Below are 21,138 nucleotides of genomic sequence, written 5' to 3' on the forward strand. Positions count from 1 at the left end.
TGTTTCCTGCGTACATAATGTCGATCTCCCGATAAATGGCGCGTCGAAGATCGCTTAATTTCCAACTTCCGGTTCCGTGATCTCTGGCTAAATTCCGCTTCGTGTCTGGCGGTAGTCTCTGCAGAATGACGGGTACGAGGAGAGTGCCGTAATTCTATTGCGATTCTCCTAGCGATTCCAGACCCCGAATATTCGTCTCCAACTGGTCATAAAATCCACGTAGACTCTGTACAGTGGCTGAAGGGGATGGAAGGTGTAATAACGTATTCATGTATGCCGCTATGATTTTATGTTTTTGTCCATACCTGTCAGTCAAAAGTGAGATTGCCTGGCCGTTGTTTGCGTTGGTAAGAGCAAACCCTTCAATTGTTCTGGCCGCCTCACCCTCCAGCATTGTCTTCAAATAATTAAACTTTTGGACATCTGTCAAACTTCCGTTTTTATGTATGGCCGATTTGTAGCTGTCACAAAACGATTGCCACGTTAAGATATCGCCGTTAAATGTTATGAGGTTGAGCTTTGGAAGCTGGTGAAAATGCATACTCTGCTGGGCTGGTTGCATTACGTTGGTGTCAGCGATGGCCGTGGCGACTTGACGGGGTTGATGAAAGGCCGGAAGCGACGACTGATTAACGTTTTCGAAAGATTTCGGTAGGGTAGGTAACTGCAGAGACGCGTGTGGTTCTTCCTGTACGCTTCGATAGCGTGTATTGGATAATTCGGGTGGCTGCATAACGGACATCGACATACTACTATCATGGACGGCTGTACTACTTAAAGATGTGTGATCACGCAGATTTTGACGGTATCTCCGAAGCTTCGCTTCCATGTCAAAAACGTACATATGCGAGTCCAACAGCTCGTCTGGGGTCGATTCCACGTCTGATAGTGCGATTATTTTCTCATTTAAACCTCGAACAATCTCCAACTGGTTCTCTATTGCAACGATGTTTGGTTCAAACTGCAATTTGTCATTTTCTTCCAATCTTTCGATTACTCACTCAATTACTTTCTGATTTCCTAGTCTCTGCCCCTTTAACTTATCTGTATTTGTTGACGGCATCCTTAGTTTATAGTCACGGCACCAAAAATGTCTACTTGAAATGAATAAATAAGTAAAGCGTTGTGTTTTACGTTTTAATGTCGTCCTTTCTCAATCATAACAAAATATCAACTGAAACAACAATAACAAGATGACGTGCATGTATATGACGTTATTCGGCGGCGTCACAATACGGCGCGCCAACGGCGGCGTCACACGACGGCGCGCTAAATTCCCAACCAATGCCAATAAAATATTGAGTTCGTGACTGTATTGTTCATTTAGACAATACATTGCTTATTAACGTAAATAAAAGCACATGTTAACATGTATTACATATTAAATTGCTACATGTCCCGTTTTTTACAATTATATATGCAATAAAACGACCGGATTCACGTTAACCATGGTTACGTTGTCAAACGAATGGGAGAAACAATAATTGGTAATTTGTTTTCGTTAACCAAGAGTAATCAAGCTTTCCAAATTATAGCTCATTCCAGGGGACGTTTATTAATCACGATGACCGCTATATGTGATCTGGGTATGTTGCAGGTATCACGGTGTGCAAGTTACCAATTTTACTAATAGCTGGAGTAACGGGCTCGCGTTCAATGCTCTTATACATGCACACAGGTACACGGTGTATTTCGTTGTGTTGTGTTTAATGTTTTAACATAATTATAATAAGATACAATGCATCTTGAAGTCGCATAAATATAAAGACTGCTTCATTATTTATCGACTGAAAAAGACTCCGTATGGTTTGTAGTGAGGGATTGCCTTCCAATACCAAAAATACAAGGGAAAACAAGACAAGAAAAACATACAAATATTCTTTGCAATGGAGAATTTATGTATATGTTAAGACGATTTTATTTACTTAGTACTTATTGTTTTCAGTGTAAAGAACACGAACTTTATTAAATATAAATACATAAATAAATATGTATATATATATATATATATATATATATATATATATATATATATATATATATATATATATATATATATATATATATATATATATACAAGCTAGTCACCGTGGTATAATGATGCATAAATTCGGTTGCAACAAAAAACTTAATGTGTTAGTTTCACTTATATTCTATTCAATGTTTATATTTGTTAATGCTTGTCAAATTCATTGGTAATTAGACGAAAAGAGAAATATGTTATATTGTCTTTGAAGGCCAGACTTAGTAGATTTTAAGAAGTTGGTTGCTGCAGACCACGTTGGTAACCTTAACAACGCCTTCAATGTCGCAGTTAACGAGCTTGGCATTCCAAATATCCTCGATGCTGAAGGTAGCGCATTTAATTAATTGAAAGCGTCGTTTGCATTTGTTAGAAACACTGCATTATTGCACCTATTAATATATTCGTTAAACTGCGTAAACTATATGGTTTAAGCTTTGTTAGTCCATATCAGTACATAAGAAAGCCAACTGACACCTCTATTGACATTTTACATAAGGTTTTCAATCCCACTTAATATAAAAAAGTATTCTAATGTATCGGAATCAAAGCACATTTATCAACCTTTCATAGCAGGTTAAATGTTGAATTTGAGGGTTAAGACATGTCATCATTATTGAAATATATACATAGAAAGTTATATTTATCCTAATACACCATAATATATATTGCGATGGTATGATGACTGTGGTTTGAAAAGTCGGACACAGTAGTTTTAGATGCAAGATATGAGAATTTTTCAGATGTGGACACGGCAAGTCCAGACGAAAAAACAATTATGACATATGTAGCCTCATATTATCACTACTTTGCCAGGATGAAGAGTAAAATGGTAGAGGATACGAAAAATGCCGAGGTAACTTTCACAATGATTATATTCAAAATTCACATTCATGTAATTCATGCGTTTGATATAATTTAAATAATTGTGTATTTTGTACTACTTGAACATGTTTATAATATATTGGATGCATACAGACTAGAACTAAAACTGTCCCACTTGATGCTTTGTCAGAGGATAATCTCAGTTGCATTTTAAGAACTAGTTACCCAACTATACAAACATCATCCATGTGTCATCCATATCCCTAACTTTGTACTAGAGACATGTCGCGAATTGCGATTATTTTTGTTGTTATTGTTTGTGTTTTATAAATTGAAATTTGAATTAATATATGATTGATCCGCTGAAAGATATTTCGCCTACCATGCATAACACAATTGTTCTATGCTCCGTTCGCATTGATTCACTTGTATATAGTTGATATTTTGAATAAACTTACTCTATATAAATTACGTTACCTGTATACGTGTATAATCAAGATTGATTCAGACAAGTAATGCATGTGTTGCAATATGTACAAATATAGTTTCGGAATATGTGCAATGATTGTATGCCATACTGAATTATAACATAAGAGATTAACACATGAACATGTATACTTCCATAATTGAAGTAATTTGCAGGCAGAAACCTTTACTTATTATATTTCTCCAATATAACGTTGTGTCCTAATTGTTAGTGTATTGTATCAGACGGTAATTTTAACATTAACACAATTTAAAACAATATCTCTTCGTAATTCGACTGTAAGTGATTTGGCCGTCTTGGGTTTAAACCACTTTCAAATGTGTTGGAGTTATTCGAATGGTAAGCCCCTATTGATCGTTTTGTAATATCGAATTGAGGTATACACGGCAATGGTCGATCATATTTCATGAGAATCCTTTTAAAGAGACTAAATGTAAGTAGTTATGTTCGTGTATGTGTATTTTAATGCTTTCCATTATACGCCATGTACTGTTATATTCTTATATAACAAACCCTGTTTAATAACATTTTTAAATATGAAAAATCACTATCGAACAACTTTGAGTAATTTCCACATAATTAAAAATAACTGATTGTGTTTTATTGAACATGTGTACATAATACTTATCATAATGTTTGGTAACACATTATTTAGGATTAAAATAACTTTTCTGTTATTTGACATTAGAAACATCAAAATATACCCAAGCAATTTGCACTTTTGTTTACCAAGAATCATGATAAAAGCTGTCAGTGCTTTATAAGCCCTGTCTTCTCGATTTTGTTACATGAGTGTCATCGATCACTGACACTTTTAAGTCCGATGATTATGACCCCTACTCAACGCCTCTCTATGTATATGAACCTTTCACACAACTAACAACGTACACATATGATCTCATTTCAATTGACACAATTCGGGGATTAAGCATACTGTTTTAAATATAAAATCGGTATTCAAAAGCACCAAAGTGAAATCTTAGCTTCAGTTGGACATAAGTGAAAACATCAAAACACATGTTCAATATAGAACTAATAAGAATACCAATTATTTCAGCGTTATCAGTAATGCATATGTAAATATTGCAATAACATTTCCTCTGAATGAATCATCAACACTATAGCCCGAGAGCAAAGTATTTTATGAACTTGCAAGACATTGCTTCGACAATATTGCTTTGGTCTCTTCAGGATCAGAAAGGGGCTATCCATCGTCCGAGCAAGGGGACAATAGACACGCCGGCCACACAGCAAGAAAAAGCAGCTAAAACCCCAACAAGAACCAAACCGATTTATGTGGACAACAGGTTGGAAGCAGTTCAGTTTATTTAAAACTTGCTTGTGCTGTTGACTTGTTTAAGTCCTCAAAATGCGACGTTTTACTAGTATTGAGTCTTGTTGTTTGATACACATTTCTTAGATGCTCTCAAAGGGCAAATCGTTCCCCTTGCAGGTGATTTCTCGTTTCAAATGTCATTTTTCCACACATAGTTCGAATTTGACTTAAACTGCTTACAAGTAAAAAGCTCAATCGAGTAATGGAACATTGATATTTTCCTACCCTTACGTGTGTCCGTTATCACAACACTGAGGATATGTAATTGAGTTAATTGTTTACTGTTTAGTGATTTGACTTACACTATGAACATGTATCACCACTTTCTGTCCTAAATCTCATTCAGGACAATATTATAACGTATTGCAACTTAATCATCTCCATCTCTTTTAAGTCAGAATAATATGACGAGTCCCGGCCCTTTCTATATTATATGTTATCGCTCATTTAATGAACATTGTTTCTATCTCACTACCGTAAGAAATGTGGGTCAGAAGCCCCCGGCCCCTCCTCCGACCTTCAAGCTGAATTTTCGAAAGTCACAGGCTCTGCAGGCGGCCAACAATCAGCAAAAACCATCACTGGAAAACATAGACAAACAGGTGCTCTATGCGGTGGACGACCACGCTATACAGGTAAACCTCCTGTAGTTTTGGTTGCAAATAATTGTTCATGATTTATAAATTTGTTTGGTGACATGAATACAATTGCTCTTGAATTATTGTTGGTTCGATTGGTGTAGGAATTATTGCACGTTGCGCCCTGTTTAAACCAGTAATTTTGGCTACAATCTACCTTCTACGGCTTTGGGTCTGAAACACAGAGTGTGCTACCTAAACATAATATGCATCAATCATGTGTTGGGACAATCCAGGTTAAATGCTTTTACATTAGAGATAAGGCTGATGAAGGATGATACTTACCTCCCACATTCAGAAACACGATGTGTAAAAAAGGGAAATTAACCCCTGATTGTGTTAAAAATATACTTAACATCTCTAAATATTAAATTAAGTTTATGAAATGCAATGACTCAACATGTTTATGTGTTCAGGTGTCTCTATATAAATGCCCTCCTGTTTGTATGTACTCAGGATTATTTGCATGACTGAATTTATAATTGTATGTATTTTTGGAGTTAGTATAACCATATTTGTATGTGTGGCTATGAAGGTATCAAAGAGTGACCACAGCAACGTACGAGAGCTGATATGGGACCTGATATATTCCAAGAATATCATCGACGAGCTCGAGAGAGTAAGGTGTGTATTGAGAATACTAGTTTAAAACATTAAATATGTTTTTGATAAACTTATTTTTATTGAAAACAAAAACAAACGTGCGGCAGAGTTTTGGCTTTAGTTTATAGTGACAATGGGTCATTATTTGGCTTGGCATATACTAAATGCTTTCAAAATGTATAATGCACAAATATTAATAAGTAGATGAACAACATCGTTGCAAGATCTGATTTCAAACAAGGATTAGTTATATCACAACATGTGTTTGAACGTTGAATACCTGTCCATATCTGTATTCAATATCAGAAAATGCATTAATGAAAATGAAAACAGTTTACAGTTTATTGTTCATACAATAGACAATTGTCCATGTGTATACAGCACATTAATGTTATGTATACAACAAACGAGTGGTCACGTGACTAGTAAGTTGTAGAAAATAAAATACATATTTATTAACAAACTAAACATAAGCGAGAGGTCTATCCTTGTTATATGATAGATCTACATAAAAGGATTATATACGAAATGTTAAATGACTAGGAATAATCATAATACAGAAAATGAAAATTGAAACAAATGTGGTCATCTTTCAAGGTCAAACTGGTCTGCTTTGAAACGGATTTTGTATCCGCTGAATCAGGGCTGTTTTGGTTTTGCAATATTAATACCAGTATCATAAACAGCACAGTTAAGTTATAATAGCGTCATGCGATATAATACAGTAAGCGTACATTCTAAATACACAATAGGAATGCTAAACATGGGCCTATAATTATGTGTTTCTGTTTTTATGTAATTTTGTTTGTTTTGAATTGGAAAATATTGGATAATAAGATTTAGATAATATGTTTGGAGTATCTCGTTTTCAGATTTGACTTAACACTAATACCCGATGGTATACACATTGAATGTCAAAGGCATGTTATTTGAGTATGTATTGAACGTGCACATTAATCAGTTGCTAAGAAATGTCGGACGTTGTTAAACATTTACTGTTATAAGATTGTTCAATAACTGTTTCTCGTATACGTTAGAAATATGGACACATAGTTAATACATTGTGCTAATTGTGGTTACAAAAGGTATGTTGCTAAGGAGCATGTCAAGTAACTTCAAACATGACGGTCTGTCAAGTATTATGCATATTGTATTATTTAGCGAAATACGTATTGCCTTACCAAGACCAAATCGAAGACCTCTGCTTCAAATAAAACAAAAACACCCATCATTGCTGCTTCTTCCTCTATTTGCGCGTTGATGATTTGAAATATTAACTTCATGACGCTATATTCTTAAATCTTTTTCTATAAAGAAGGAATGTAGTTGGCACTTGTTCGTAGTTTCATTTCATCGTTCCTCAAAAAGTTGTAACTCTCTTGCTCTGGTATCTTTCCTACCATTGAGTAATTAAATGGTAATTAAATTGAATACGTTTTAATTCCCTTTTATTATTGTTTAATTTGAGTTACAATTCTATGAGGTTATATTTTATTTACACTTAAATGTATCATGAATATTGCCGGGCCAAGTGTGATGTTGAGCGCTCTAAAACCGGTTTAAACCACCAATGCTTTGCATTGACCGTTCCAAGGCGGTGACCCCAGCTGTATTCTTATATGTGTTTATGTTGTTTTGTATTGTGATGTTTTGTGCTGTTTTGTTCTGTTTTGGAAATCGGTCACTTGCCTTAAACAAAGGACCAACTAATTGTATATAATAAGAATTCAGTACTGCTCCAGCAGCTGGAGTTTCACTTCTTTATATTGCTACATTTAAATCTAAACAATGATTAACAAAGAAAGGCAACAATCGCTGCATCAACTTTCTTAAACACACTTATTATGAAATGTGCTTGATTTTAAAAACACAACACTAATCTAGGTGATGACACATTTAGCATTCTTTTAAAATAACAAAGCCGCTCTATAAGAATTATTTGAATGAGGCAACCTTTGCTACATAAAAATGAAACAGCAGTTTGTGTGCATGTGTATGGGTTGTTTAAGTATTACGGAGATTCTGATTACACATATTATAGATAACATCATGAATGATCAAAGCGCCGAGGACACTGCACTCGCTATTGAAACCCATTACTAACATCTCAAATTTAGTTCTTAAAATATGTGCGTTTAAATCTCAAGTTTAAATCTAACCTAACACATTCAAGTTCATTTAGAGTGTTTCCACATAAAAGATTCAAGATGTGTATGCACTGTATTTTATTATGTGTATATAACACACGTAACGTCGTCTATATAACATCAAACGCCCCTTTTCTAAACTTTACAAGAGTATTCCAAAATATGAATGGAATTGTTTTACAAGAACCAATCATTATACAAAAAAATAATCAACGGAAATGAAATTGTCGTCCGAATATTGCGTTACTTCCTATAACATTATAAATGAAATTCGATTGTAATCGATTAAAAAGTGGTATTTATATAACGTTTATATTCTACACATAATTATATAATTAAAACAATATTTTAACCAAATTAAAACAGAAATAAAGATTAAACACACGAATCAGGTAGTCATCGATATAACGCTGTTGAATCAAATGTTAGTGTTAATGTGGTGTATAGAGCTCACATTTGTGTAGACCAGACTTTCATTCCAACTTTGGTATAGAGCGCAATAGTGCGTTTGATATTTGGTGCTAGTGATTATAAAATAAACATTAATTTCAGGGGTACAAAGTATTGATCCGTGTCAACCTCTGGTCATTTTCTATAGTATGAAAGTAGCTTTTGTTGAATGTTCAATGTTATATAACTTCATACGTGTGAATAAGAACTCACTCTAATATGCTTTTTGGTTATGCATCGTTATCATCCGTGTAATTGCTGATGATAATGATACTTGAGTAAGTTTTTCGCACAACTATACCTACACTTCTTTCCAAAACTATTCATGGACATTCTATCAGAGGCATTTTAAACATCAACAAGCTAAAACACCGCGCAACTGCACCTTGCTCTTAAATTATCATCCCATTTTCTAATGACTCTGTTAGGTTCGAGGTAGCGAAAAATTTAGAAAGCATTAAGGTTAAATAAATGGTATTATTGATAAACGTTTAACGGGAAATCCCAGGCTGAATCTTTGAGGGAGAACATTAGTACATAAATTAATGTTGCTAAACATTACTGCCCATTGCGATTAAAGAAAAAACATTGCATGTTGTGTATACATTGTTACAAAAAATACAGTTATCATGTTTTGCCGGGCTTAAAGCCGATGAAAGTAATTCAAACAATCGAATTTTGTAGTAAACAAATGACCTATCAAGAAGTACCGAGTAAATAAGGTTTTGTAAACATTATTAAAACTATGTTTGCGCCTTAGTTAACCACAAATCATAAGTCTATATGTGTACACAACCATGTGATATGGACAACCACGCATTTAGCCTGCAGTATCTAACTGCTCTGTGATTAAGTATTAAATTTATTTTTAGGCCTAATTGATAGGTTTTGTACGATAAACTTCAATGGGGACAATATTTCTTCGAGTAATGCGCACACTGCTTTCCATGAATAGAGCAGTTTTTTATTGTTTACTGAGACTTGACTGGTTCGTATTTAATTTTTTTGAACATAATTTAAGAAAACATGTGTACACTATGCTATTTATACTGAAATCGGTCCTTGTTTGCTTTGATGAATCGTATTAGATCAAGAAAGTGACTATGAAAACAAATTATTGATATAAGATTAATGAAAGCGAATCACTTATAATGGGAGCAGCACACTATAAAACTTTAAACGCACGTCTTTCCTCACCCTTAATAAGAAATGTCGAACAAGTCTGTGTTCCCCTATAACTAAAAATGTTCACCCACAAATATTTACTGCTATTTCATCTTTAACAAACAGTAAACTACACACTATCGATATTGCAATGAAAAAAGCGGTCATCAAACTACACCAATCTACGAGAACAATTTCAGAATAAATTTGAACTGAACATTTCAAAAAAGAACACCTCCTTATTGTTTCCTAAATAACGTTAAAACGTTTAAAAAAAAGGATATTACTGAAACGCCTTAAAACGATGCGAATTAGAACGGTACAGCTCCTTCAGCGAAGAATAAATATACAAAAAGAGGATGATCATTTATCTGAATAAATTAAAATTGTTAATTGCAGATTCAACATTTGTCATTTAAAAGTGACCAGTGACATCGACATTTTTTAAGATACACAGTTTTTATTTATTACTAAACAACATGCATACTATTCTTGCAGAGTTATCTTTCGCTGGTTAGCTACAAAGAACTTGAATGAAATTTCGTTCATTGACGTAGAGCCCGGCAGCCCGGAGGAGGTGCTCATGGGATTGAAGACACGCAAGACCTCCTACGCAAAGGTGTTCGATACCATGTGCAAGTATGTGGGCATTTTACCTTGAATGTAATGATTCATGTAAAAACAATTGTTGATTATATACTAACATAATAATCAGTTAAGTTAACCAATTAAAAATAATTGTATCTTATTTTGAAGTTTATCTCCGAAATCATGATATTATAATGAAATTGCTGCGAGCAGTGTGTGCAGTCTTCTTACAAATATCTGTGAAAAAATAAAATCCTTCTTAAAAGACTGTCTGCTGTACTTGATTACATTTCAAATTTAATGGTACATATCGAATAATATATTCATGTGTCTCTATGCAAATCAATACAAAGGTTTAAATCATTAATTTTAATTTATATTTCTGCTCCTTTACTATAAGTCTACATTTATACATTATACAATGTTATACTAATTTTCAAAATTTGATAATTCTATATATAAACAAAATATAATTGTAACGACTAATAATCCTCTTCTAAAAGTCGAAAGTGTATGTCTGTTCCGATATTTAAGACTGATGTTCTTCTTGTCATAGCAACGCAGAACTGCGCTCAGAAATAATCAGAGGCTACGCGAAGGGATTCGACTACCTTCCGGGGCAGTCGTTCACGCCCGGACAGCACGAGCACTCGTGGAACGCTGTGAACATCTTCGGGACATGGTGCCTCTTCGACGCCAATTGGGGCGCGCGCGTTATCATCGGAGAGCAGGACACGGATGAAAATCTCCACTATCGGCTCGACGAATATTACTTCCTTGCGGAGCCAGCGCAGCTGATATATTCCCATTTTCCGGTCGATCCGAAATGGCAGCTTCTGGAAGGATCAGTATGTAGTGTTCAGTGTCCTGTCTTATCAAGTTTAAAATGCTACTTCATTATAAACGGACAGCTTATTTACAAACATTACCATTTGTTATATTTATAAAATGTAAATGAAATGTGAACGTTTAAACAGACACAAAGCGAATTGCAGTTGTTTACTTATCATTAAAGTGCTCGTTTAGCGATAATATTTACATATGGTATTGGAACTTCAATATGTTGTACGACGTTAGGTTAGCCTTTCTTCAGGGTGGTTATTCACCAACGGTCTTTGTGGAATCTGTACGTAAGATGCACTGTCGTAAAAAAATATAGTCAACATTTACAAAATCGGATGATCTTTGCTAACAGGATAGTAAAATAAAACGTTTGTAAGAAATTATATTACATAACTATAGTTATACAATTCATACAAAATATACTAAAAGTAATACAAATACAACTTTAATTTGTGTTTGAACTAATGACTTTTCAGCGTAACAAAAAACATGATAGAAGCCATCGCGTTCATTAACTAGTCCTTACGGTTTTGTAACTAACCCTGTCTCACCTATGCTTATATAGAAAACTCACAATAATGATATCATAATAGTGAGTGGTATTAAGGACCAGGCAACCAGGCAATGTTATAAAATTATTTTTTATTATACTGCATATACAGGTGTTATCAATATATATAATGCATTGTTTATTTAAGTGTTGGTGATAATATTAATCAAATCAGCTTTTTTTTTAAAGTTGATCTTGTGTGGCCATGATTAATGCATATTCACTTAAGGTAATGTTTCTCTATATAGATAACACTGGAGCAATTTGAGAACATGCCACGTGTGTGGCGTCAGTTCTTCAAATATGGGCTTGAGTTCGTCAGCCACCGTACAGCGGTCGTGCATGGTCGCGGGGAGATCAACATCAAACTGCGTTACCCCGAAAACAAACCGTGTGTGGCCTTCAGCTTCAATATACATGTACGACTGGTTTCTTGTCATGATTTTATCAGACTGCGCTATCCCGCACCAGGACTGATTGTTAATATCAGTTTCAGTATACATATAATACTGGTTACTTGCCAGTGCCTGGTCTGATTTATCCCGTACCAGGGTGTGAGTTTTGTTTGTGGTCTTAACGATGATAGTTTGCAAACATAATCTCAATAGTTCTTTAATTGCAGAGTTTGCGTGCGCATGTGAGAGTAAAGGGCCTGCTTAGGGGTGATACTGTTTGTAAACAAAAATTGAATACAATTATTGAATAAGTTTACATTAATTCAATAATGGGCAGATAATTTGTTCATGCCGGTGTATTAATAGTATGAATCATGATTGTTGAGCTTATGTTTATATTCCAGTTTGAGAACGGTGACAAGGAGTACAGCGATGTCAAGCTAAACCGCTATATCATGCATGAGAATATCAAGTGTGTGGCTTCGTTCAGACTCCGCCTTCCACAAAATGGCTCGTACTATTTCAAGATCTACTGCAAAGAGAACTCACCAGCCAACAAGGACAACGTTTACAAAGGAGTATAACTGCTGCAAGAGTTTTGACTGATGTCCCAATATCCTGACCCCCGCGTTTCTTTACTAATTATTTAATTAGTAATTTTAAAATTTAGCAAAACAATTGAAAAGTATTTAGCCAGTTTAACCTTAAGAATAATTTCAAAATAAACAGTTACATCGATAAATACAACATTGCATAAAACAATTATTGTGTCATGTTTGCTACAGAAATAAATTTAAGAATATATCAAAATGTCTACCAGTTCTGATGTAGATTAATACACCATCACATATCTACGAAATGTTTACCATTACATTGATACAGTTTGTGGGAGAAATCATCAGGGCATTCGATTTGACTGTTGAATACTCACCCTTTCTATGAAATTAATCACTTAAACATAACGCAATCTTAATATCGACTTTAATTGCATACGAAAACTATGTATGGCATCAACCTCTGCATATGCCGGAACGCCTTTAGAGATTGCTTGTTCATTTATTCTTCCCTACATACGAGGAAAACCCAAAATAGCACGGCTCTTCTAATATAAATTATGCTTTCTACTAAATTGTCATTTTGAAATGATTATTTTAAATACAATCAAAACACCCATAACCCCGGACACACGCTGACCTAGATAATAACGTATTTAAGACAAAGAAGATGAAAAGGATTGGTTCTCCCAAACGAATTGTTTGCTTGACATCAATCATACTTACTACAATGGTTAATGCTGACATTTAAAACTCTAAAAACGAATATCAACTTAGCTCATTTCAATATTGATATTGTCTTAGTTTTTGGCTTGGACCTATTTAAAAGGGCAAACGAAATCAATGCTGACAAGGGGTCCGCTTTTCGCATATGCATTCATTAAACGCAGCACTTTGCGTTGACTGGTTTTACAATACGCTTTTGTAGATGTGTATTCAGAATAGTTGGTATACATGGATTATTATCAGACCAAAATGTTGTTTTGGTTGTGAACAATTATTGAACGTGTCATCTATTCAGATTTCTTATACCTACAATATGCTATATCGCAGGTGTGCGATTACAAGATAGTTCAGGAGGAGGTGGTGGGCCAACAAACTGCGCCCTTCCCAAACTGTTCTGACCGCCAGTGGGGCCCTGGGTCGGACTTCCTCAGGTGGGAGCAGTGGTATCAAATGTTTTTTTTCTGGCCGCCCGAGTAATGGCCTAATTTCCATTCTTATACAATTAATGTCATTATATATGTATCGTGTACAGTAAAAAAAGAACCTAATGGTAAGGTAACCCCGAAATATCTCTCTATTTTAATACTAAAGAAGTATATTTTTCCGAAAACTATTAATGAAATAAACAAGACCAAATCGAAAATATGTTAATTCTCTTTTAAAAAAAAGCGTTGCCAAACCAAATGTGTATACAAACAACATGTTTCAACATTTGATATATGCCAAGATCAGGATATATCAAGCCATGAAGTTAGTATTGATAAAGTAGATAGACTTAACATTTCTCCCGGTAACTGAACAAATTTGTTAGGTAGGGCACTGGACTTCAAATTTAAATACCATTGTTTCGATCCCGTTCGATTCCCCTGTCACATAAGTTATATGTTGTTTGGTCATAAAATGATATTTAAGGCCATTCTCTCCTATCTTTGACTCAAGTTAGTTGCCATTTAAAGTCATAAGTATACACTCTTAGTAGTGTAAAACAGCTAACCCACTATATTTGCCGCACTGATACGACTCTGAGATTCTCTTACGGGTGCTTAAACACTCAAGCATATAAGCAAAAGGCCATGCAACACAACGCGTGTGGTACATTTTCCTTTATTTCTATAGCTTATTAGCCCTTAGTTTTGTAGTATGCCAATTCTGACTAAAGTGAAGGTACACCACCGACAGTTTAAGTTGAAAACGATACCAAGTATAAACTAACTAAGTTAAGCATATCTTCTTAACATAAACTGACAATCATATATCGCCCATGTTATAGGTATGGACTGGAAACAGAACAGCAGACGGCGACAATTTTCACTCGGAACGGGAAGGTCGAGCTTTGGTTCAGAGTTCCAAACACGATGCAGTTCAAGGCAAAGCTGAAGCACAATTGCAGCTCGGACTCTGAGCTCGAGGGCTACTGCATGTACAGGAAAGTAGGGAACACGGCTTTCGTCAACATCACCGCACCGGCACGCGGCGAATACGGTCTCGATATCTACGCTAACGACCCATCGTCGGAGGGCACTAGTCTGGTCCACGTGGCGCAGTATATGATCGAATGCAAGGAAGACGTGAAAGCCGAGCCTTTGCCGAAACTGCCCGGTGGTTATCTGGGCGAGCAACCTAAATTCTGCCAATTCGGCCTCAATACGCTGAGCCATCAGAACCCAGTCATTGAACTTGAGAAAAACTCAGTTGAGATCCAATTCTCATTCGTCCAGAAGATGATGACAAAAGTGAAACTGGTTGATGCCGTGTCCAACGAGGACTACCCAGATTTTGTCTTCACTCAAACACATGGATCAGTCATTAGTATTTTCGTCGTGATACCCAACACGGGCTTCTACAAGCTGCAGATTTACGCCAATCCCGACTCAGATGCAAGCAATCAGTTGGCGGGGATGTACAATTACTTGATCAACTGCAAGAAGATTACCCAGCCTGTACACCCTTTCCCCAAGAAGTACTCCAAGTGGAATGAAGGCTGCTACCTGGAGACGCCACTGTCGTTGCACCGTAACAGCGGTGACGAGGTCCTGTTCATTGTTGTCGTTCCTAATGCAACGGCTGTCGCGGTTATCGCGGGCGAAGAGTGGACCTACTTGCAGACTACGCAGCCGAGCATCTGGGAGGGCAAGGTCAAACTTGAATCATTTTACGGCCATGGAGCAGAGGTCACCGTGAACGCAAAATACGGTGAAAATACTAAAAGTTACAAAACGTTGCTAAAATATACAATTTAACTTGTTGTGTCGGATAAATACCCAGGATTTTTTTTATTTTACATCTGCAAACTGGATGTTTTATTCTCAAAATAAAAATGTGCAGTTTGTTGTTTTATTTCAGGTAATATCATTTGTGCATTTTTCGTATTTTTCTGTTGTTTTATCTTTTTAATAAATGTATAACGGTATGGTTTGTGTCCTTGCACATATATGTTAATGTTGTGTTCTAATTTTCATTTTCAAACCTGCAAACTCTGTGTGTAAAATACTTTCAAAATTATTTTATTTTTCGTTTATAAGGCTTAACATCAACATCTTTTTACATTTCAAAAATCCTTGCATAAATGTGTTATGATCATTCTTTTTGGTTGAATTATTTATGTTTATTACAATAAAAACACAAGTATTACAAGAATTGTCGACACAATATCATTTGTTGCTCTTATTATGCAAATTATTGTAAAATACGACACTCGCATATATATATGTTTGTTATTTAACACATGTATTTTTGTCATAACCATTGTTAAGCAGAAGTGGTGTTGGTGTTGTTGTATTATGATAGAGAATGAAACTTTTAAGGACTTTATCGGATAGTTGTATTTCAGCGTTAGATCTGTTGAAATAATGGTCATTATACCTATTACATGCACTATCTACAAACCAACGAAATTACTTGTTGCTAAAACATTTCCCAGTTACCGTCAATTTATCTTTTTTTAATCAATGAAAGCATTTTTGTTTGATATCCTACATAAGCAGATTCGTTAAGTTGTCAAATACATATATGGGATGACATCATCTGTGCAAATTGATTATTTCTTAAAACTATATGATTATATATGTAAAAAGCTTGCTTCAATATTAAATGCACTCTTGATTTTATGAATTGCTTGCAGATCTCCTACATTATTATGAGCTTTATTTGCTATTATTCAGCATATACTTGAGAATCAGTCATGTCATAATAAATGTTAACACACGTTTTCGTTTGCACAAGCTTTCTGTTAAATTAATTTCAATACTCAAGATCAACGAATATTTCGCAAAATATTTCGTAAAATAAAGTTCACCCATAAAATATCAGTGTTCTTTATAGCAATTGCAAAACTCGCAACGATAGATGTGGAATGATAACATAGATTTTATGAGATACACAATGCTCGTTTTTATTTTTTTGGCACAAAGTATTGAATTTTAATTTCCCGCAACGATGACTATTCACACGAACACTACCATGGTACATTAACATTTGTTGAATATATTGTCCCACATAAAACAAAACATAGCATTTTATTTCTTGTTAAATCTATTTTACCACGTCACATCTAGCGTTGAAATATTGCCTATTGCTATTAAGGAGCATTGATTTTTAGTTATTCGCTTGCGAAGGACTAAGGTTATGAGTGTGCATTTCAAGTCAGTCTGCTTTTGTCTACGCTTGGAAAGATAACCACCTGTGCTTCGCTAGGAACGATAATCTGCCTGTTTATACTATACCACTGGTACACTGCAGACAGCAGTGAGTGTATGCAATAAATATGTGTTTAACAGCTTGTTGGACGACATTGGCCAGTTTGTCATTGACATCTGTACATATTGGCTGCTTTGAGGTAAAACGGGGCTTAATGTATGTCAAATAAGTGGTGTCCCAGATTAGCCTGTGCACACTGAGTAGCCTGTGCACACTGATAAGACTGCGCAATGCACGCAAGCTAATCAAGGAGGACACTTTCTGATTTTATGGTGTTTTTCGTTTAAAGAAAGTCTCTGGTACTGGGATGACAATTAATGCATATGCATTAATCCCTGTTTTTTTCCAAAATGAAGCTTAAACTATCTTTTATATTAATGATTTGAAAAAGGATCACAGTGATAATAACTTCAAAGTAACCTCGCTGACAAGGTAAATCACTTTTAAATCAAATTAACAACCAATAAGTTATACATTTTTACCTTGTGGCATTTTTAGTAAACATCTAAAAGGAACCTTTTTACAGTTTTTCATTAAATGCTTAATATTGATAAATGTAAACATTGGATCTTAAAAGCTCCATTAAAACAAACACAAGAATGAAATTAAAGAAACAAAAAAGTTACCCTCAACTGGGCTCGAACCACTGACCCCTTGAATAAAAGTCTATCGTTTAGACCACTCTGCCATCCGTGCTCATACAATGATAGATGTATTTTATACTTTATATAAGCAATCCTCGTAATATGAAAAAATATAACGACAACAACAGAACTCTCAAAATTATTAAATCGTTTAATTTTTTTAATTTACCAAAACTTGCAAAGGTCACTTTAATGTGTTCGGACATGCAAATTGAATGAGTTCAATACACTGTCCGAATTTACATCATGAATAACTTACAGGTTTAGTGGTTGCCTGTTAGCCTGGGGCCAATAGATTTAAGCCCATAAAACTAAATTTCAAAAGTTGTTTACAGTTGGGCTAAAGAGCAGGGCTCCTTTTTAAAGCTTGAACAACTCAATCCAATTAAACATAGAATACAAATTGGCGACTGTGGATCAATTAGGCCTAGGAAATGATTCAATTCCGGCTCACAACAAGAAATGATGCATTAAAAGTATGTCATGTCGGCAAAATAGTTACTCAATAATTTAAAGGAAATAAATAAAGTATTAGATACACATAACACAACATGAACATGATTCTAGGCTTGTTAAAATTTAGCAAGGCAACCAAAATTATAAAGATGGTTGCCAGTGCAGCAACCAATTGCGAAAAAGAGATATATTGTTGTTATTTTGGCTACGTTATCTCTATAACATAAATATGAGAACAAACAGTGCACACACATCTCGACCTGTGCTTTAAGATACACTCTTTATAAATTTGAATCGGTTGTGTTCATTTCAAACTTGCGATATAAAAAGCTTAACATAATTTTGAAAACTGAGTTGCGTTTAAGATTATGCAATAGCGAAGAACTTCAGTGCCTTCAGCGCTTTGATTTTTTATGTGTTAGCTTTTCTTTTCGAAATATTGTTCGAACTATTCGTTTATGTTGAGTGTGTATGGGCTTTCAATATATGGTCTATATTTTCAACACTTCGATTTGTGAATTAAATTGCATTGTTTTACAATATCAATATTAAGTCATTGTTGTATTTTGAATTGTTGTATGTTATGATTTGTTTAACTTTGTGTGTATAAACTTAAACTATTCTATCAGTTTCATGACAATATTGGCAGAACTGATGGAATAATTTAGTTAAAATGTAAAGTCGTTAATTATGAGATACTTGCCAAAGGTTTTAGGCTTTTTATGTAAACAAACTGGACTTTACATTACAGTTTAATTCGAAATTTAAAACTTTTGATACAACACCTAATATTTGTAAAATTTACCAGGTAAAGATTTTGTTTTTATTTAGAACTTTTTAAATTAAAAAAACCCATTATTTTCGGTGTTCTATGTATTGCATGACTTTGTTTTGCTGTTAATCTTCTTTAAGATTGTAATTGTATCATAATGTATGTTTGTCTATACATATTATTTCTATATATTAAACAGTCTTCTGCCTCGCATGTAATAAACAATTATCTGCTGCAATTGCGTTGAATTTTTGACCATCATTGCTATATTTCTATTTGACTTTTTATTTGGAAACTTTAATCACGTGCAGGTGATTTTATTTAATCTTAAACAAATTCATCTAGACACAATCACAACATACGTCTGTGAACGTAGTACTTGTGAATCAACATTAAGACTAATCTTTTGTCAACAAAAACATACTGAATATACAATTTTTAAGTAGACATGTTACACAACTCCGTATTTCTTAATCCATATATGTTAGCATGTTATTTTGGTAGTCGGTCAAGATAAGACTGTTACTGCACTCACACATACCTTTTGAGATACCTAAGGAAGAACAGTCACTTGTTTTTTTTTAAAGTTTTATAACATATCTATTAAGTTAGTGTTTAAGTAAATATGTATGACGAATATGTTTGTTACAACGTCGTATCGTCTGTGTGTTCTTGAACTAAAAATAAGTAATCCATTCATAAATACACGACTATATAGAACCAAGAAACAGAAAAAAATTATGCGAATAAGTGTGAAGTGTTGTTACTAAAACTGACAAAATAAACATTTACAAAAAAAAAATAAATACAAACTAATGCAAGTGTAGTTTTTTCGCCTTTACATGAAGTTAATGGTATGTAGTTTATTGCATAATCGGTAATTGTAATGCATATTAATATAGTTTATTAATCAATATAAGGTCAACATCGAGCTCAAAATACGGGTTTATTCTCTTAACGATGCAAATCAACACAGTCTTTTCACACCATCGCGAATATAGAAAATATCAATAACACACACGCACAAACCCACATAGTGACGAAAAATACATATGCTTAGATATACATAATGCTACATGAAATCACCCTACATCGCCCTAAATAGCATGTGAGTTAAAAGGTATACTAAATATTCCACGCAAGCACAGAAGTATTAATCGAAGCTAAATGGTTAGGTTAACTTTACTCTTTGAAGGTTTAATATTTTTCGTATCTCGAAATATACAAATGATACGTATTGCTTTAAACCAAACAGGAGTAATTTTCTTAAAACAATAAATAGAGTACGGAATGGTTGTTGACGATGGCCAAGCAACCAATGCATGTAGATTTGAATAATAACAGCTTTACCAGATGTTTTGATTCGAGATTCCGATCAGCTGAAAACAGGCCCCATATGGTTGCAGCAGCATAAGTGTTTAAATTTAGCTTTCGACAAAATAGGTTTACTTCTACATACCATCGTATCACACATAGATATGCCATATGTAATTACATATCAAATAAAAAATGTACCTGTTTAAACGAACGTATACGGTGTTGTGTACACGATACAATTTTAGATATTTCCCCGCAGGAAGGCATGAAGTTTCCGCATTGTCAGTAAATACGTCAACATGCCCGCTCTTGATGGGTTCCTTTTTCAACCAGTTGTTTTCAATCGAATGAAACCAAAATTTCTTAAAATGTACATTAGCATTAAACGGGGACCAAGTTCAAAATCCTGCAAATGTCTATAAGTACTTAGGAGTTATAGCCATGAATGTGTCATAGTATGGAATATTATAGAACTTGACACACGTTTTAACCATCACAAGACGACGGGTTGCGTGTTAGATCCGTCTCCCTACCTTAATTGGCAGGGACACACTCAGAGAAAAAAGGTTCAATTATTCTATAGAGCAGCCTAGAAATGCATGTCTCGGTCATAACTTTTCATGACTGATTGAGTAAAAACTATCTTTGCACACATGTTGATTTTCATAAATCAACGTTTCGTTCGCAACACTCGTCTAGCTACCTAACAATTCAAGGTCACACTTTAAGTCAAACGTAAAATTTTGCAATTTAACAACTTTTCCGGGCCGTAAATTCACGTCGAAAAATTGCCTTGGTTCTGTAATATAAGGACTAACATTCCCGAGAAATTGCTTTACAAAACATGAAGTATTCATATAACTTATATATACTAACATTAACATTGAGATGATTGACAAAATGATCTAAAACAAAATAAGTCAG

General features: G+C 34.4%; 1 protein-coding gene across 2 annotated transcripts in view; it reads left to right on the forward strand.

Moving 5' to 3' along the window:
- Positions 1-19,135, forward strand: part of LOC127830990 (uncharacterized) — a 40,105-nt gene extending 20,970 nt beyond the window's left edge. Inside the window, exons 7-18 of one of the 2 annotated variants that reach the window (XM_052355955.1) lie at positions 1,598-1,678; positions 2,238-2,353; positions 2,767-2,879; positions 4,527-4,642; positions 5,153-5,306; positions 5,845-5,933; positions 10,172-10,312; positions 10,818-11,109; positions 11,903-12,073; positions 12,454-12,627; positions 13,657-13,760; positions 14,600-19,135. In XM_052355955.1, the coding sequence (XP_052211915.1) occupies positions 1,598-1,678; positions 2,238-2,353; positions 2,767-2,879; positions 4,527-4,642; positions 5,153-5,306; positions 5,845-5,933; positions 10,172-10,312; positions 10,818-11,109; positions 11,903-12,073; positions 12,454-12,627; positions 13,657-13,760; positions 14,600-15,569 (2,521 nt within the window). In that variant the 3' untranslated portion in view covers positions 15,570-19,135. Of the gene's footprint in view, positions 1-1,597; positions 1,679-2,237; positions 2,354-2,766; positions 2,880-4,526; positions 4,643-5,152; positions 5,307-5,844; positions 5,934-10,171; positions 10,313-10,817; positions 11,110-11,902; positions 12,074-12,453; positions 12,628-13,656; positions 13,773-14,599 lie in introns of both variants that reach the window. The other variant, XM_052355954.1, reaches the window with a different exon arrangement.
- Positions 19,136-21,138: the final 2,003 nt, after the last annotated feature.

This window comes from Dreissena polymorpha, chromosome 5, assembly GCF_020536995.1.
Source record: "Dreissena polymorpha isolate Duluth1 chromosome 5, UMN_Dpol_1.0, whole genome shotgun sequence".
Lineage (NCBI taxonomy): Eukaryota > Metazoa > Mollusca > Bivalvia > Myida > Dreissenidae > Dreissena > Dreissena polymorpha.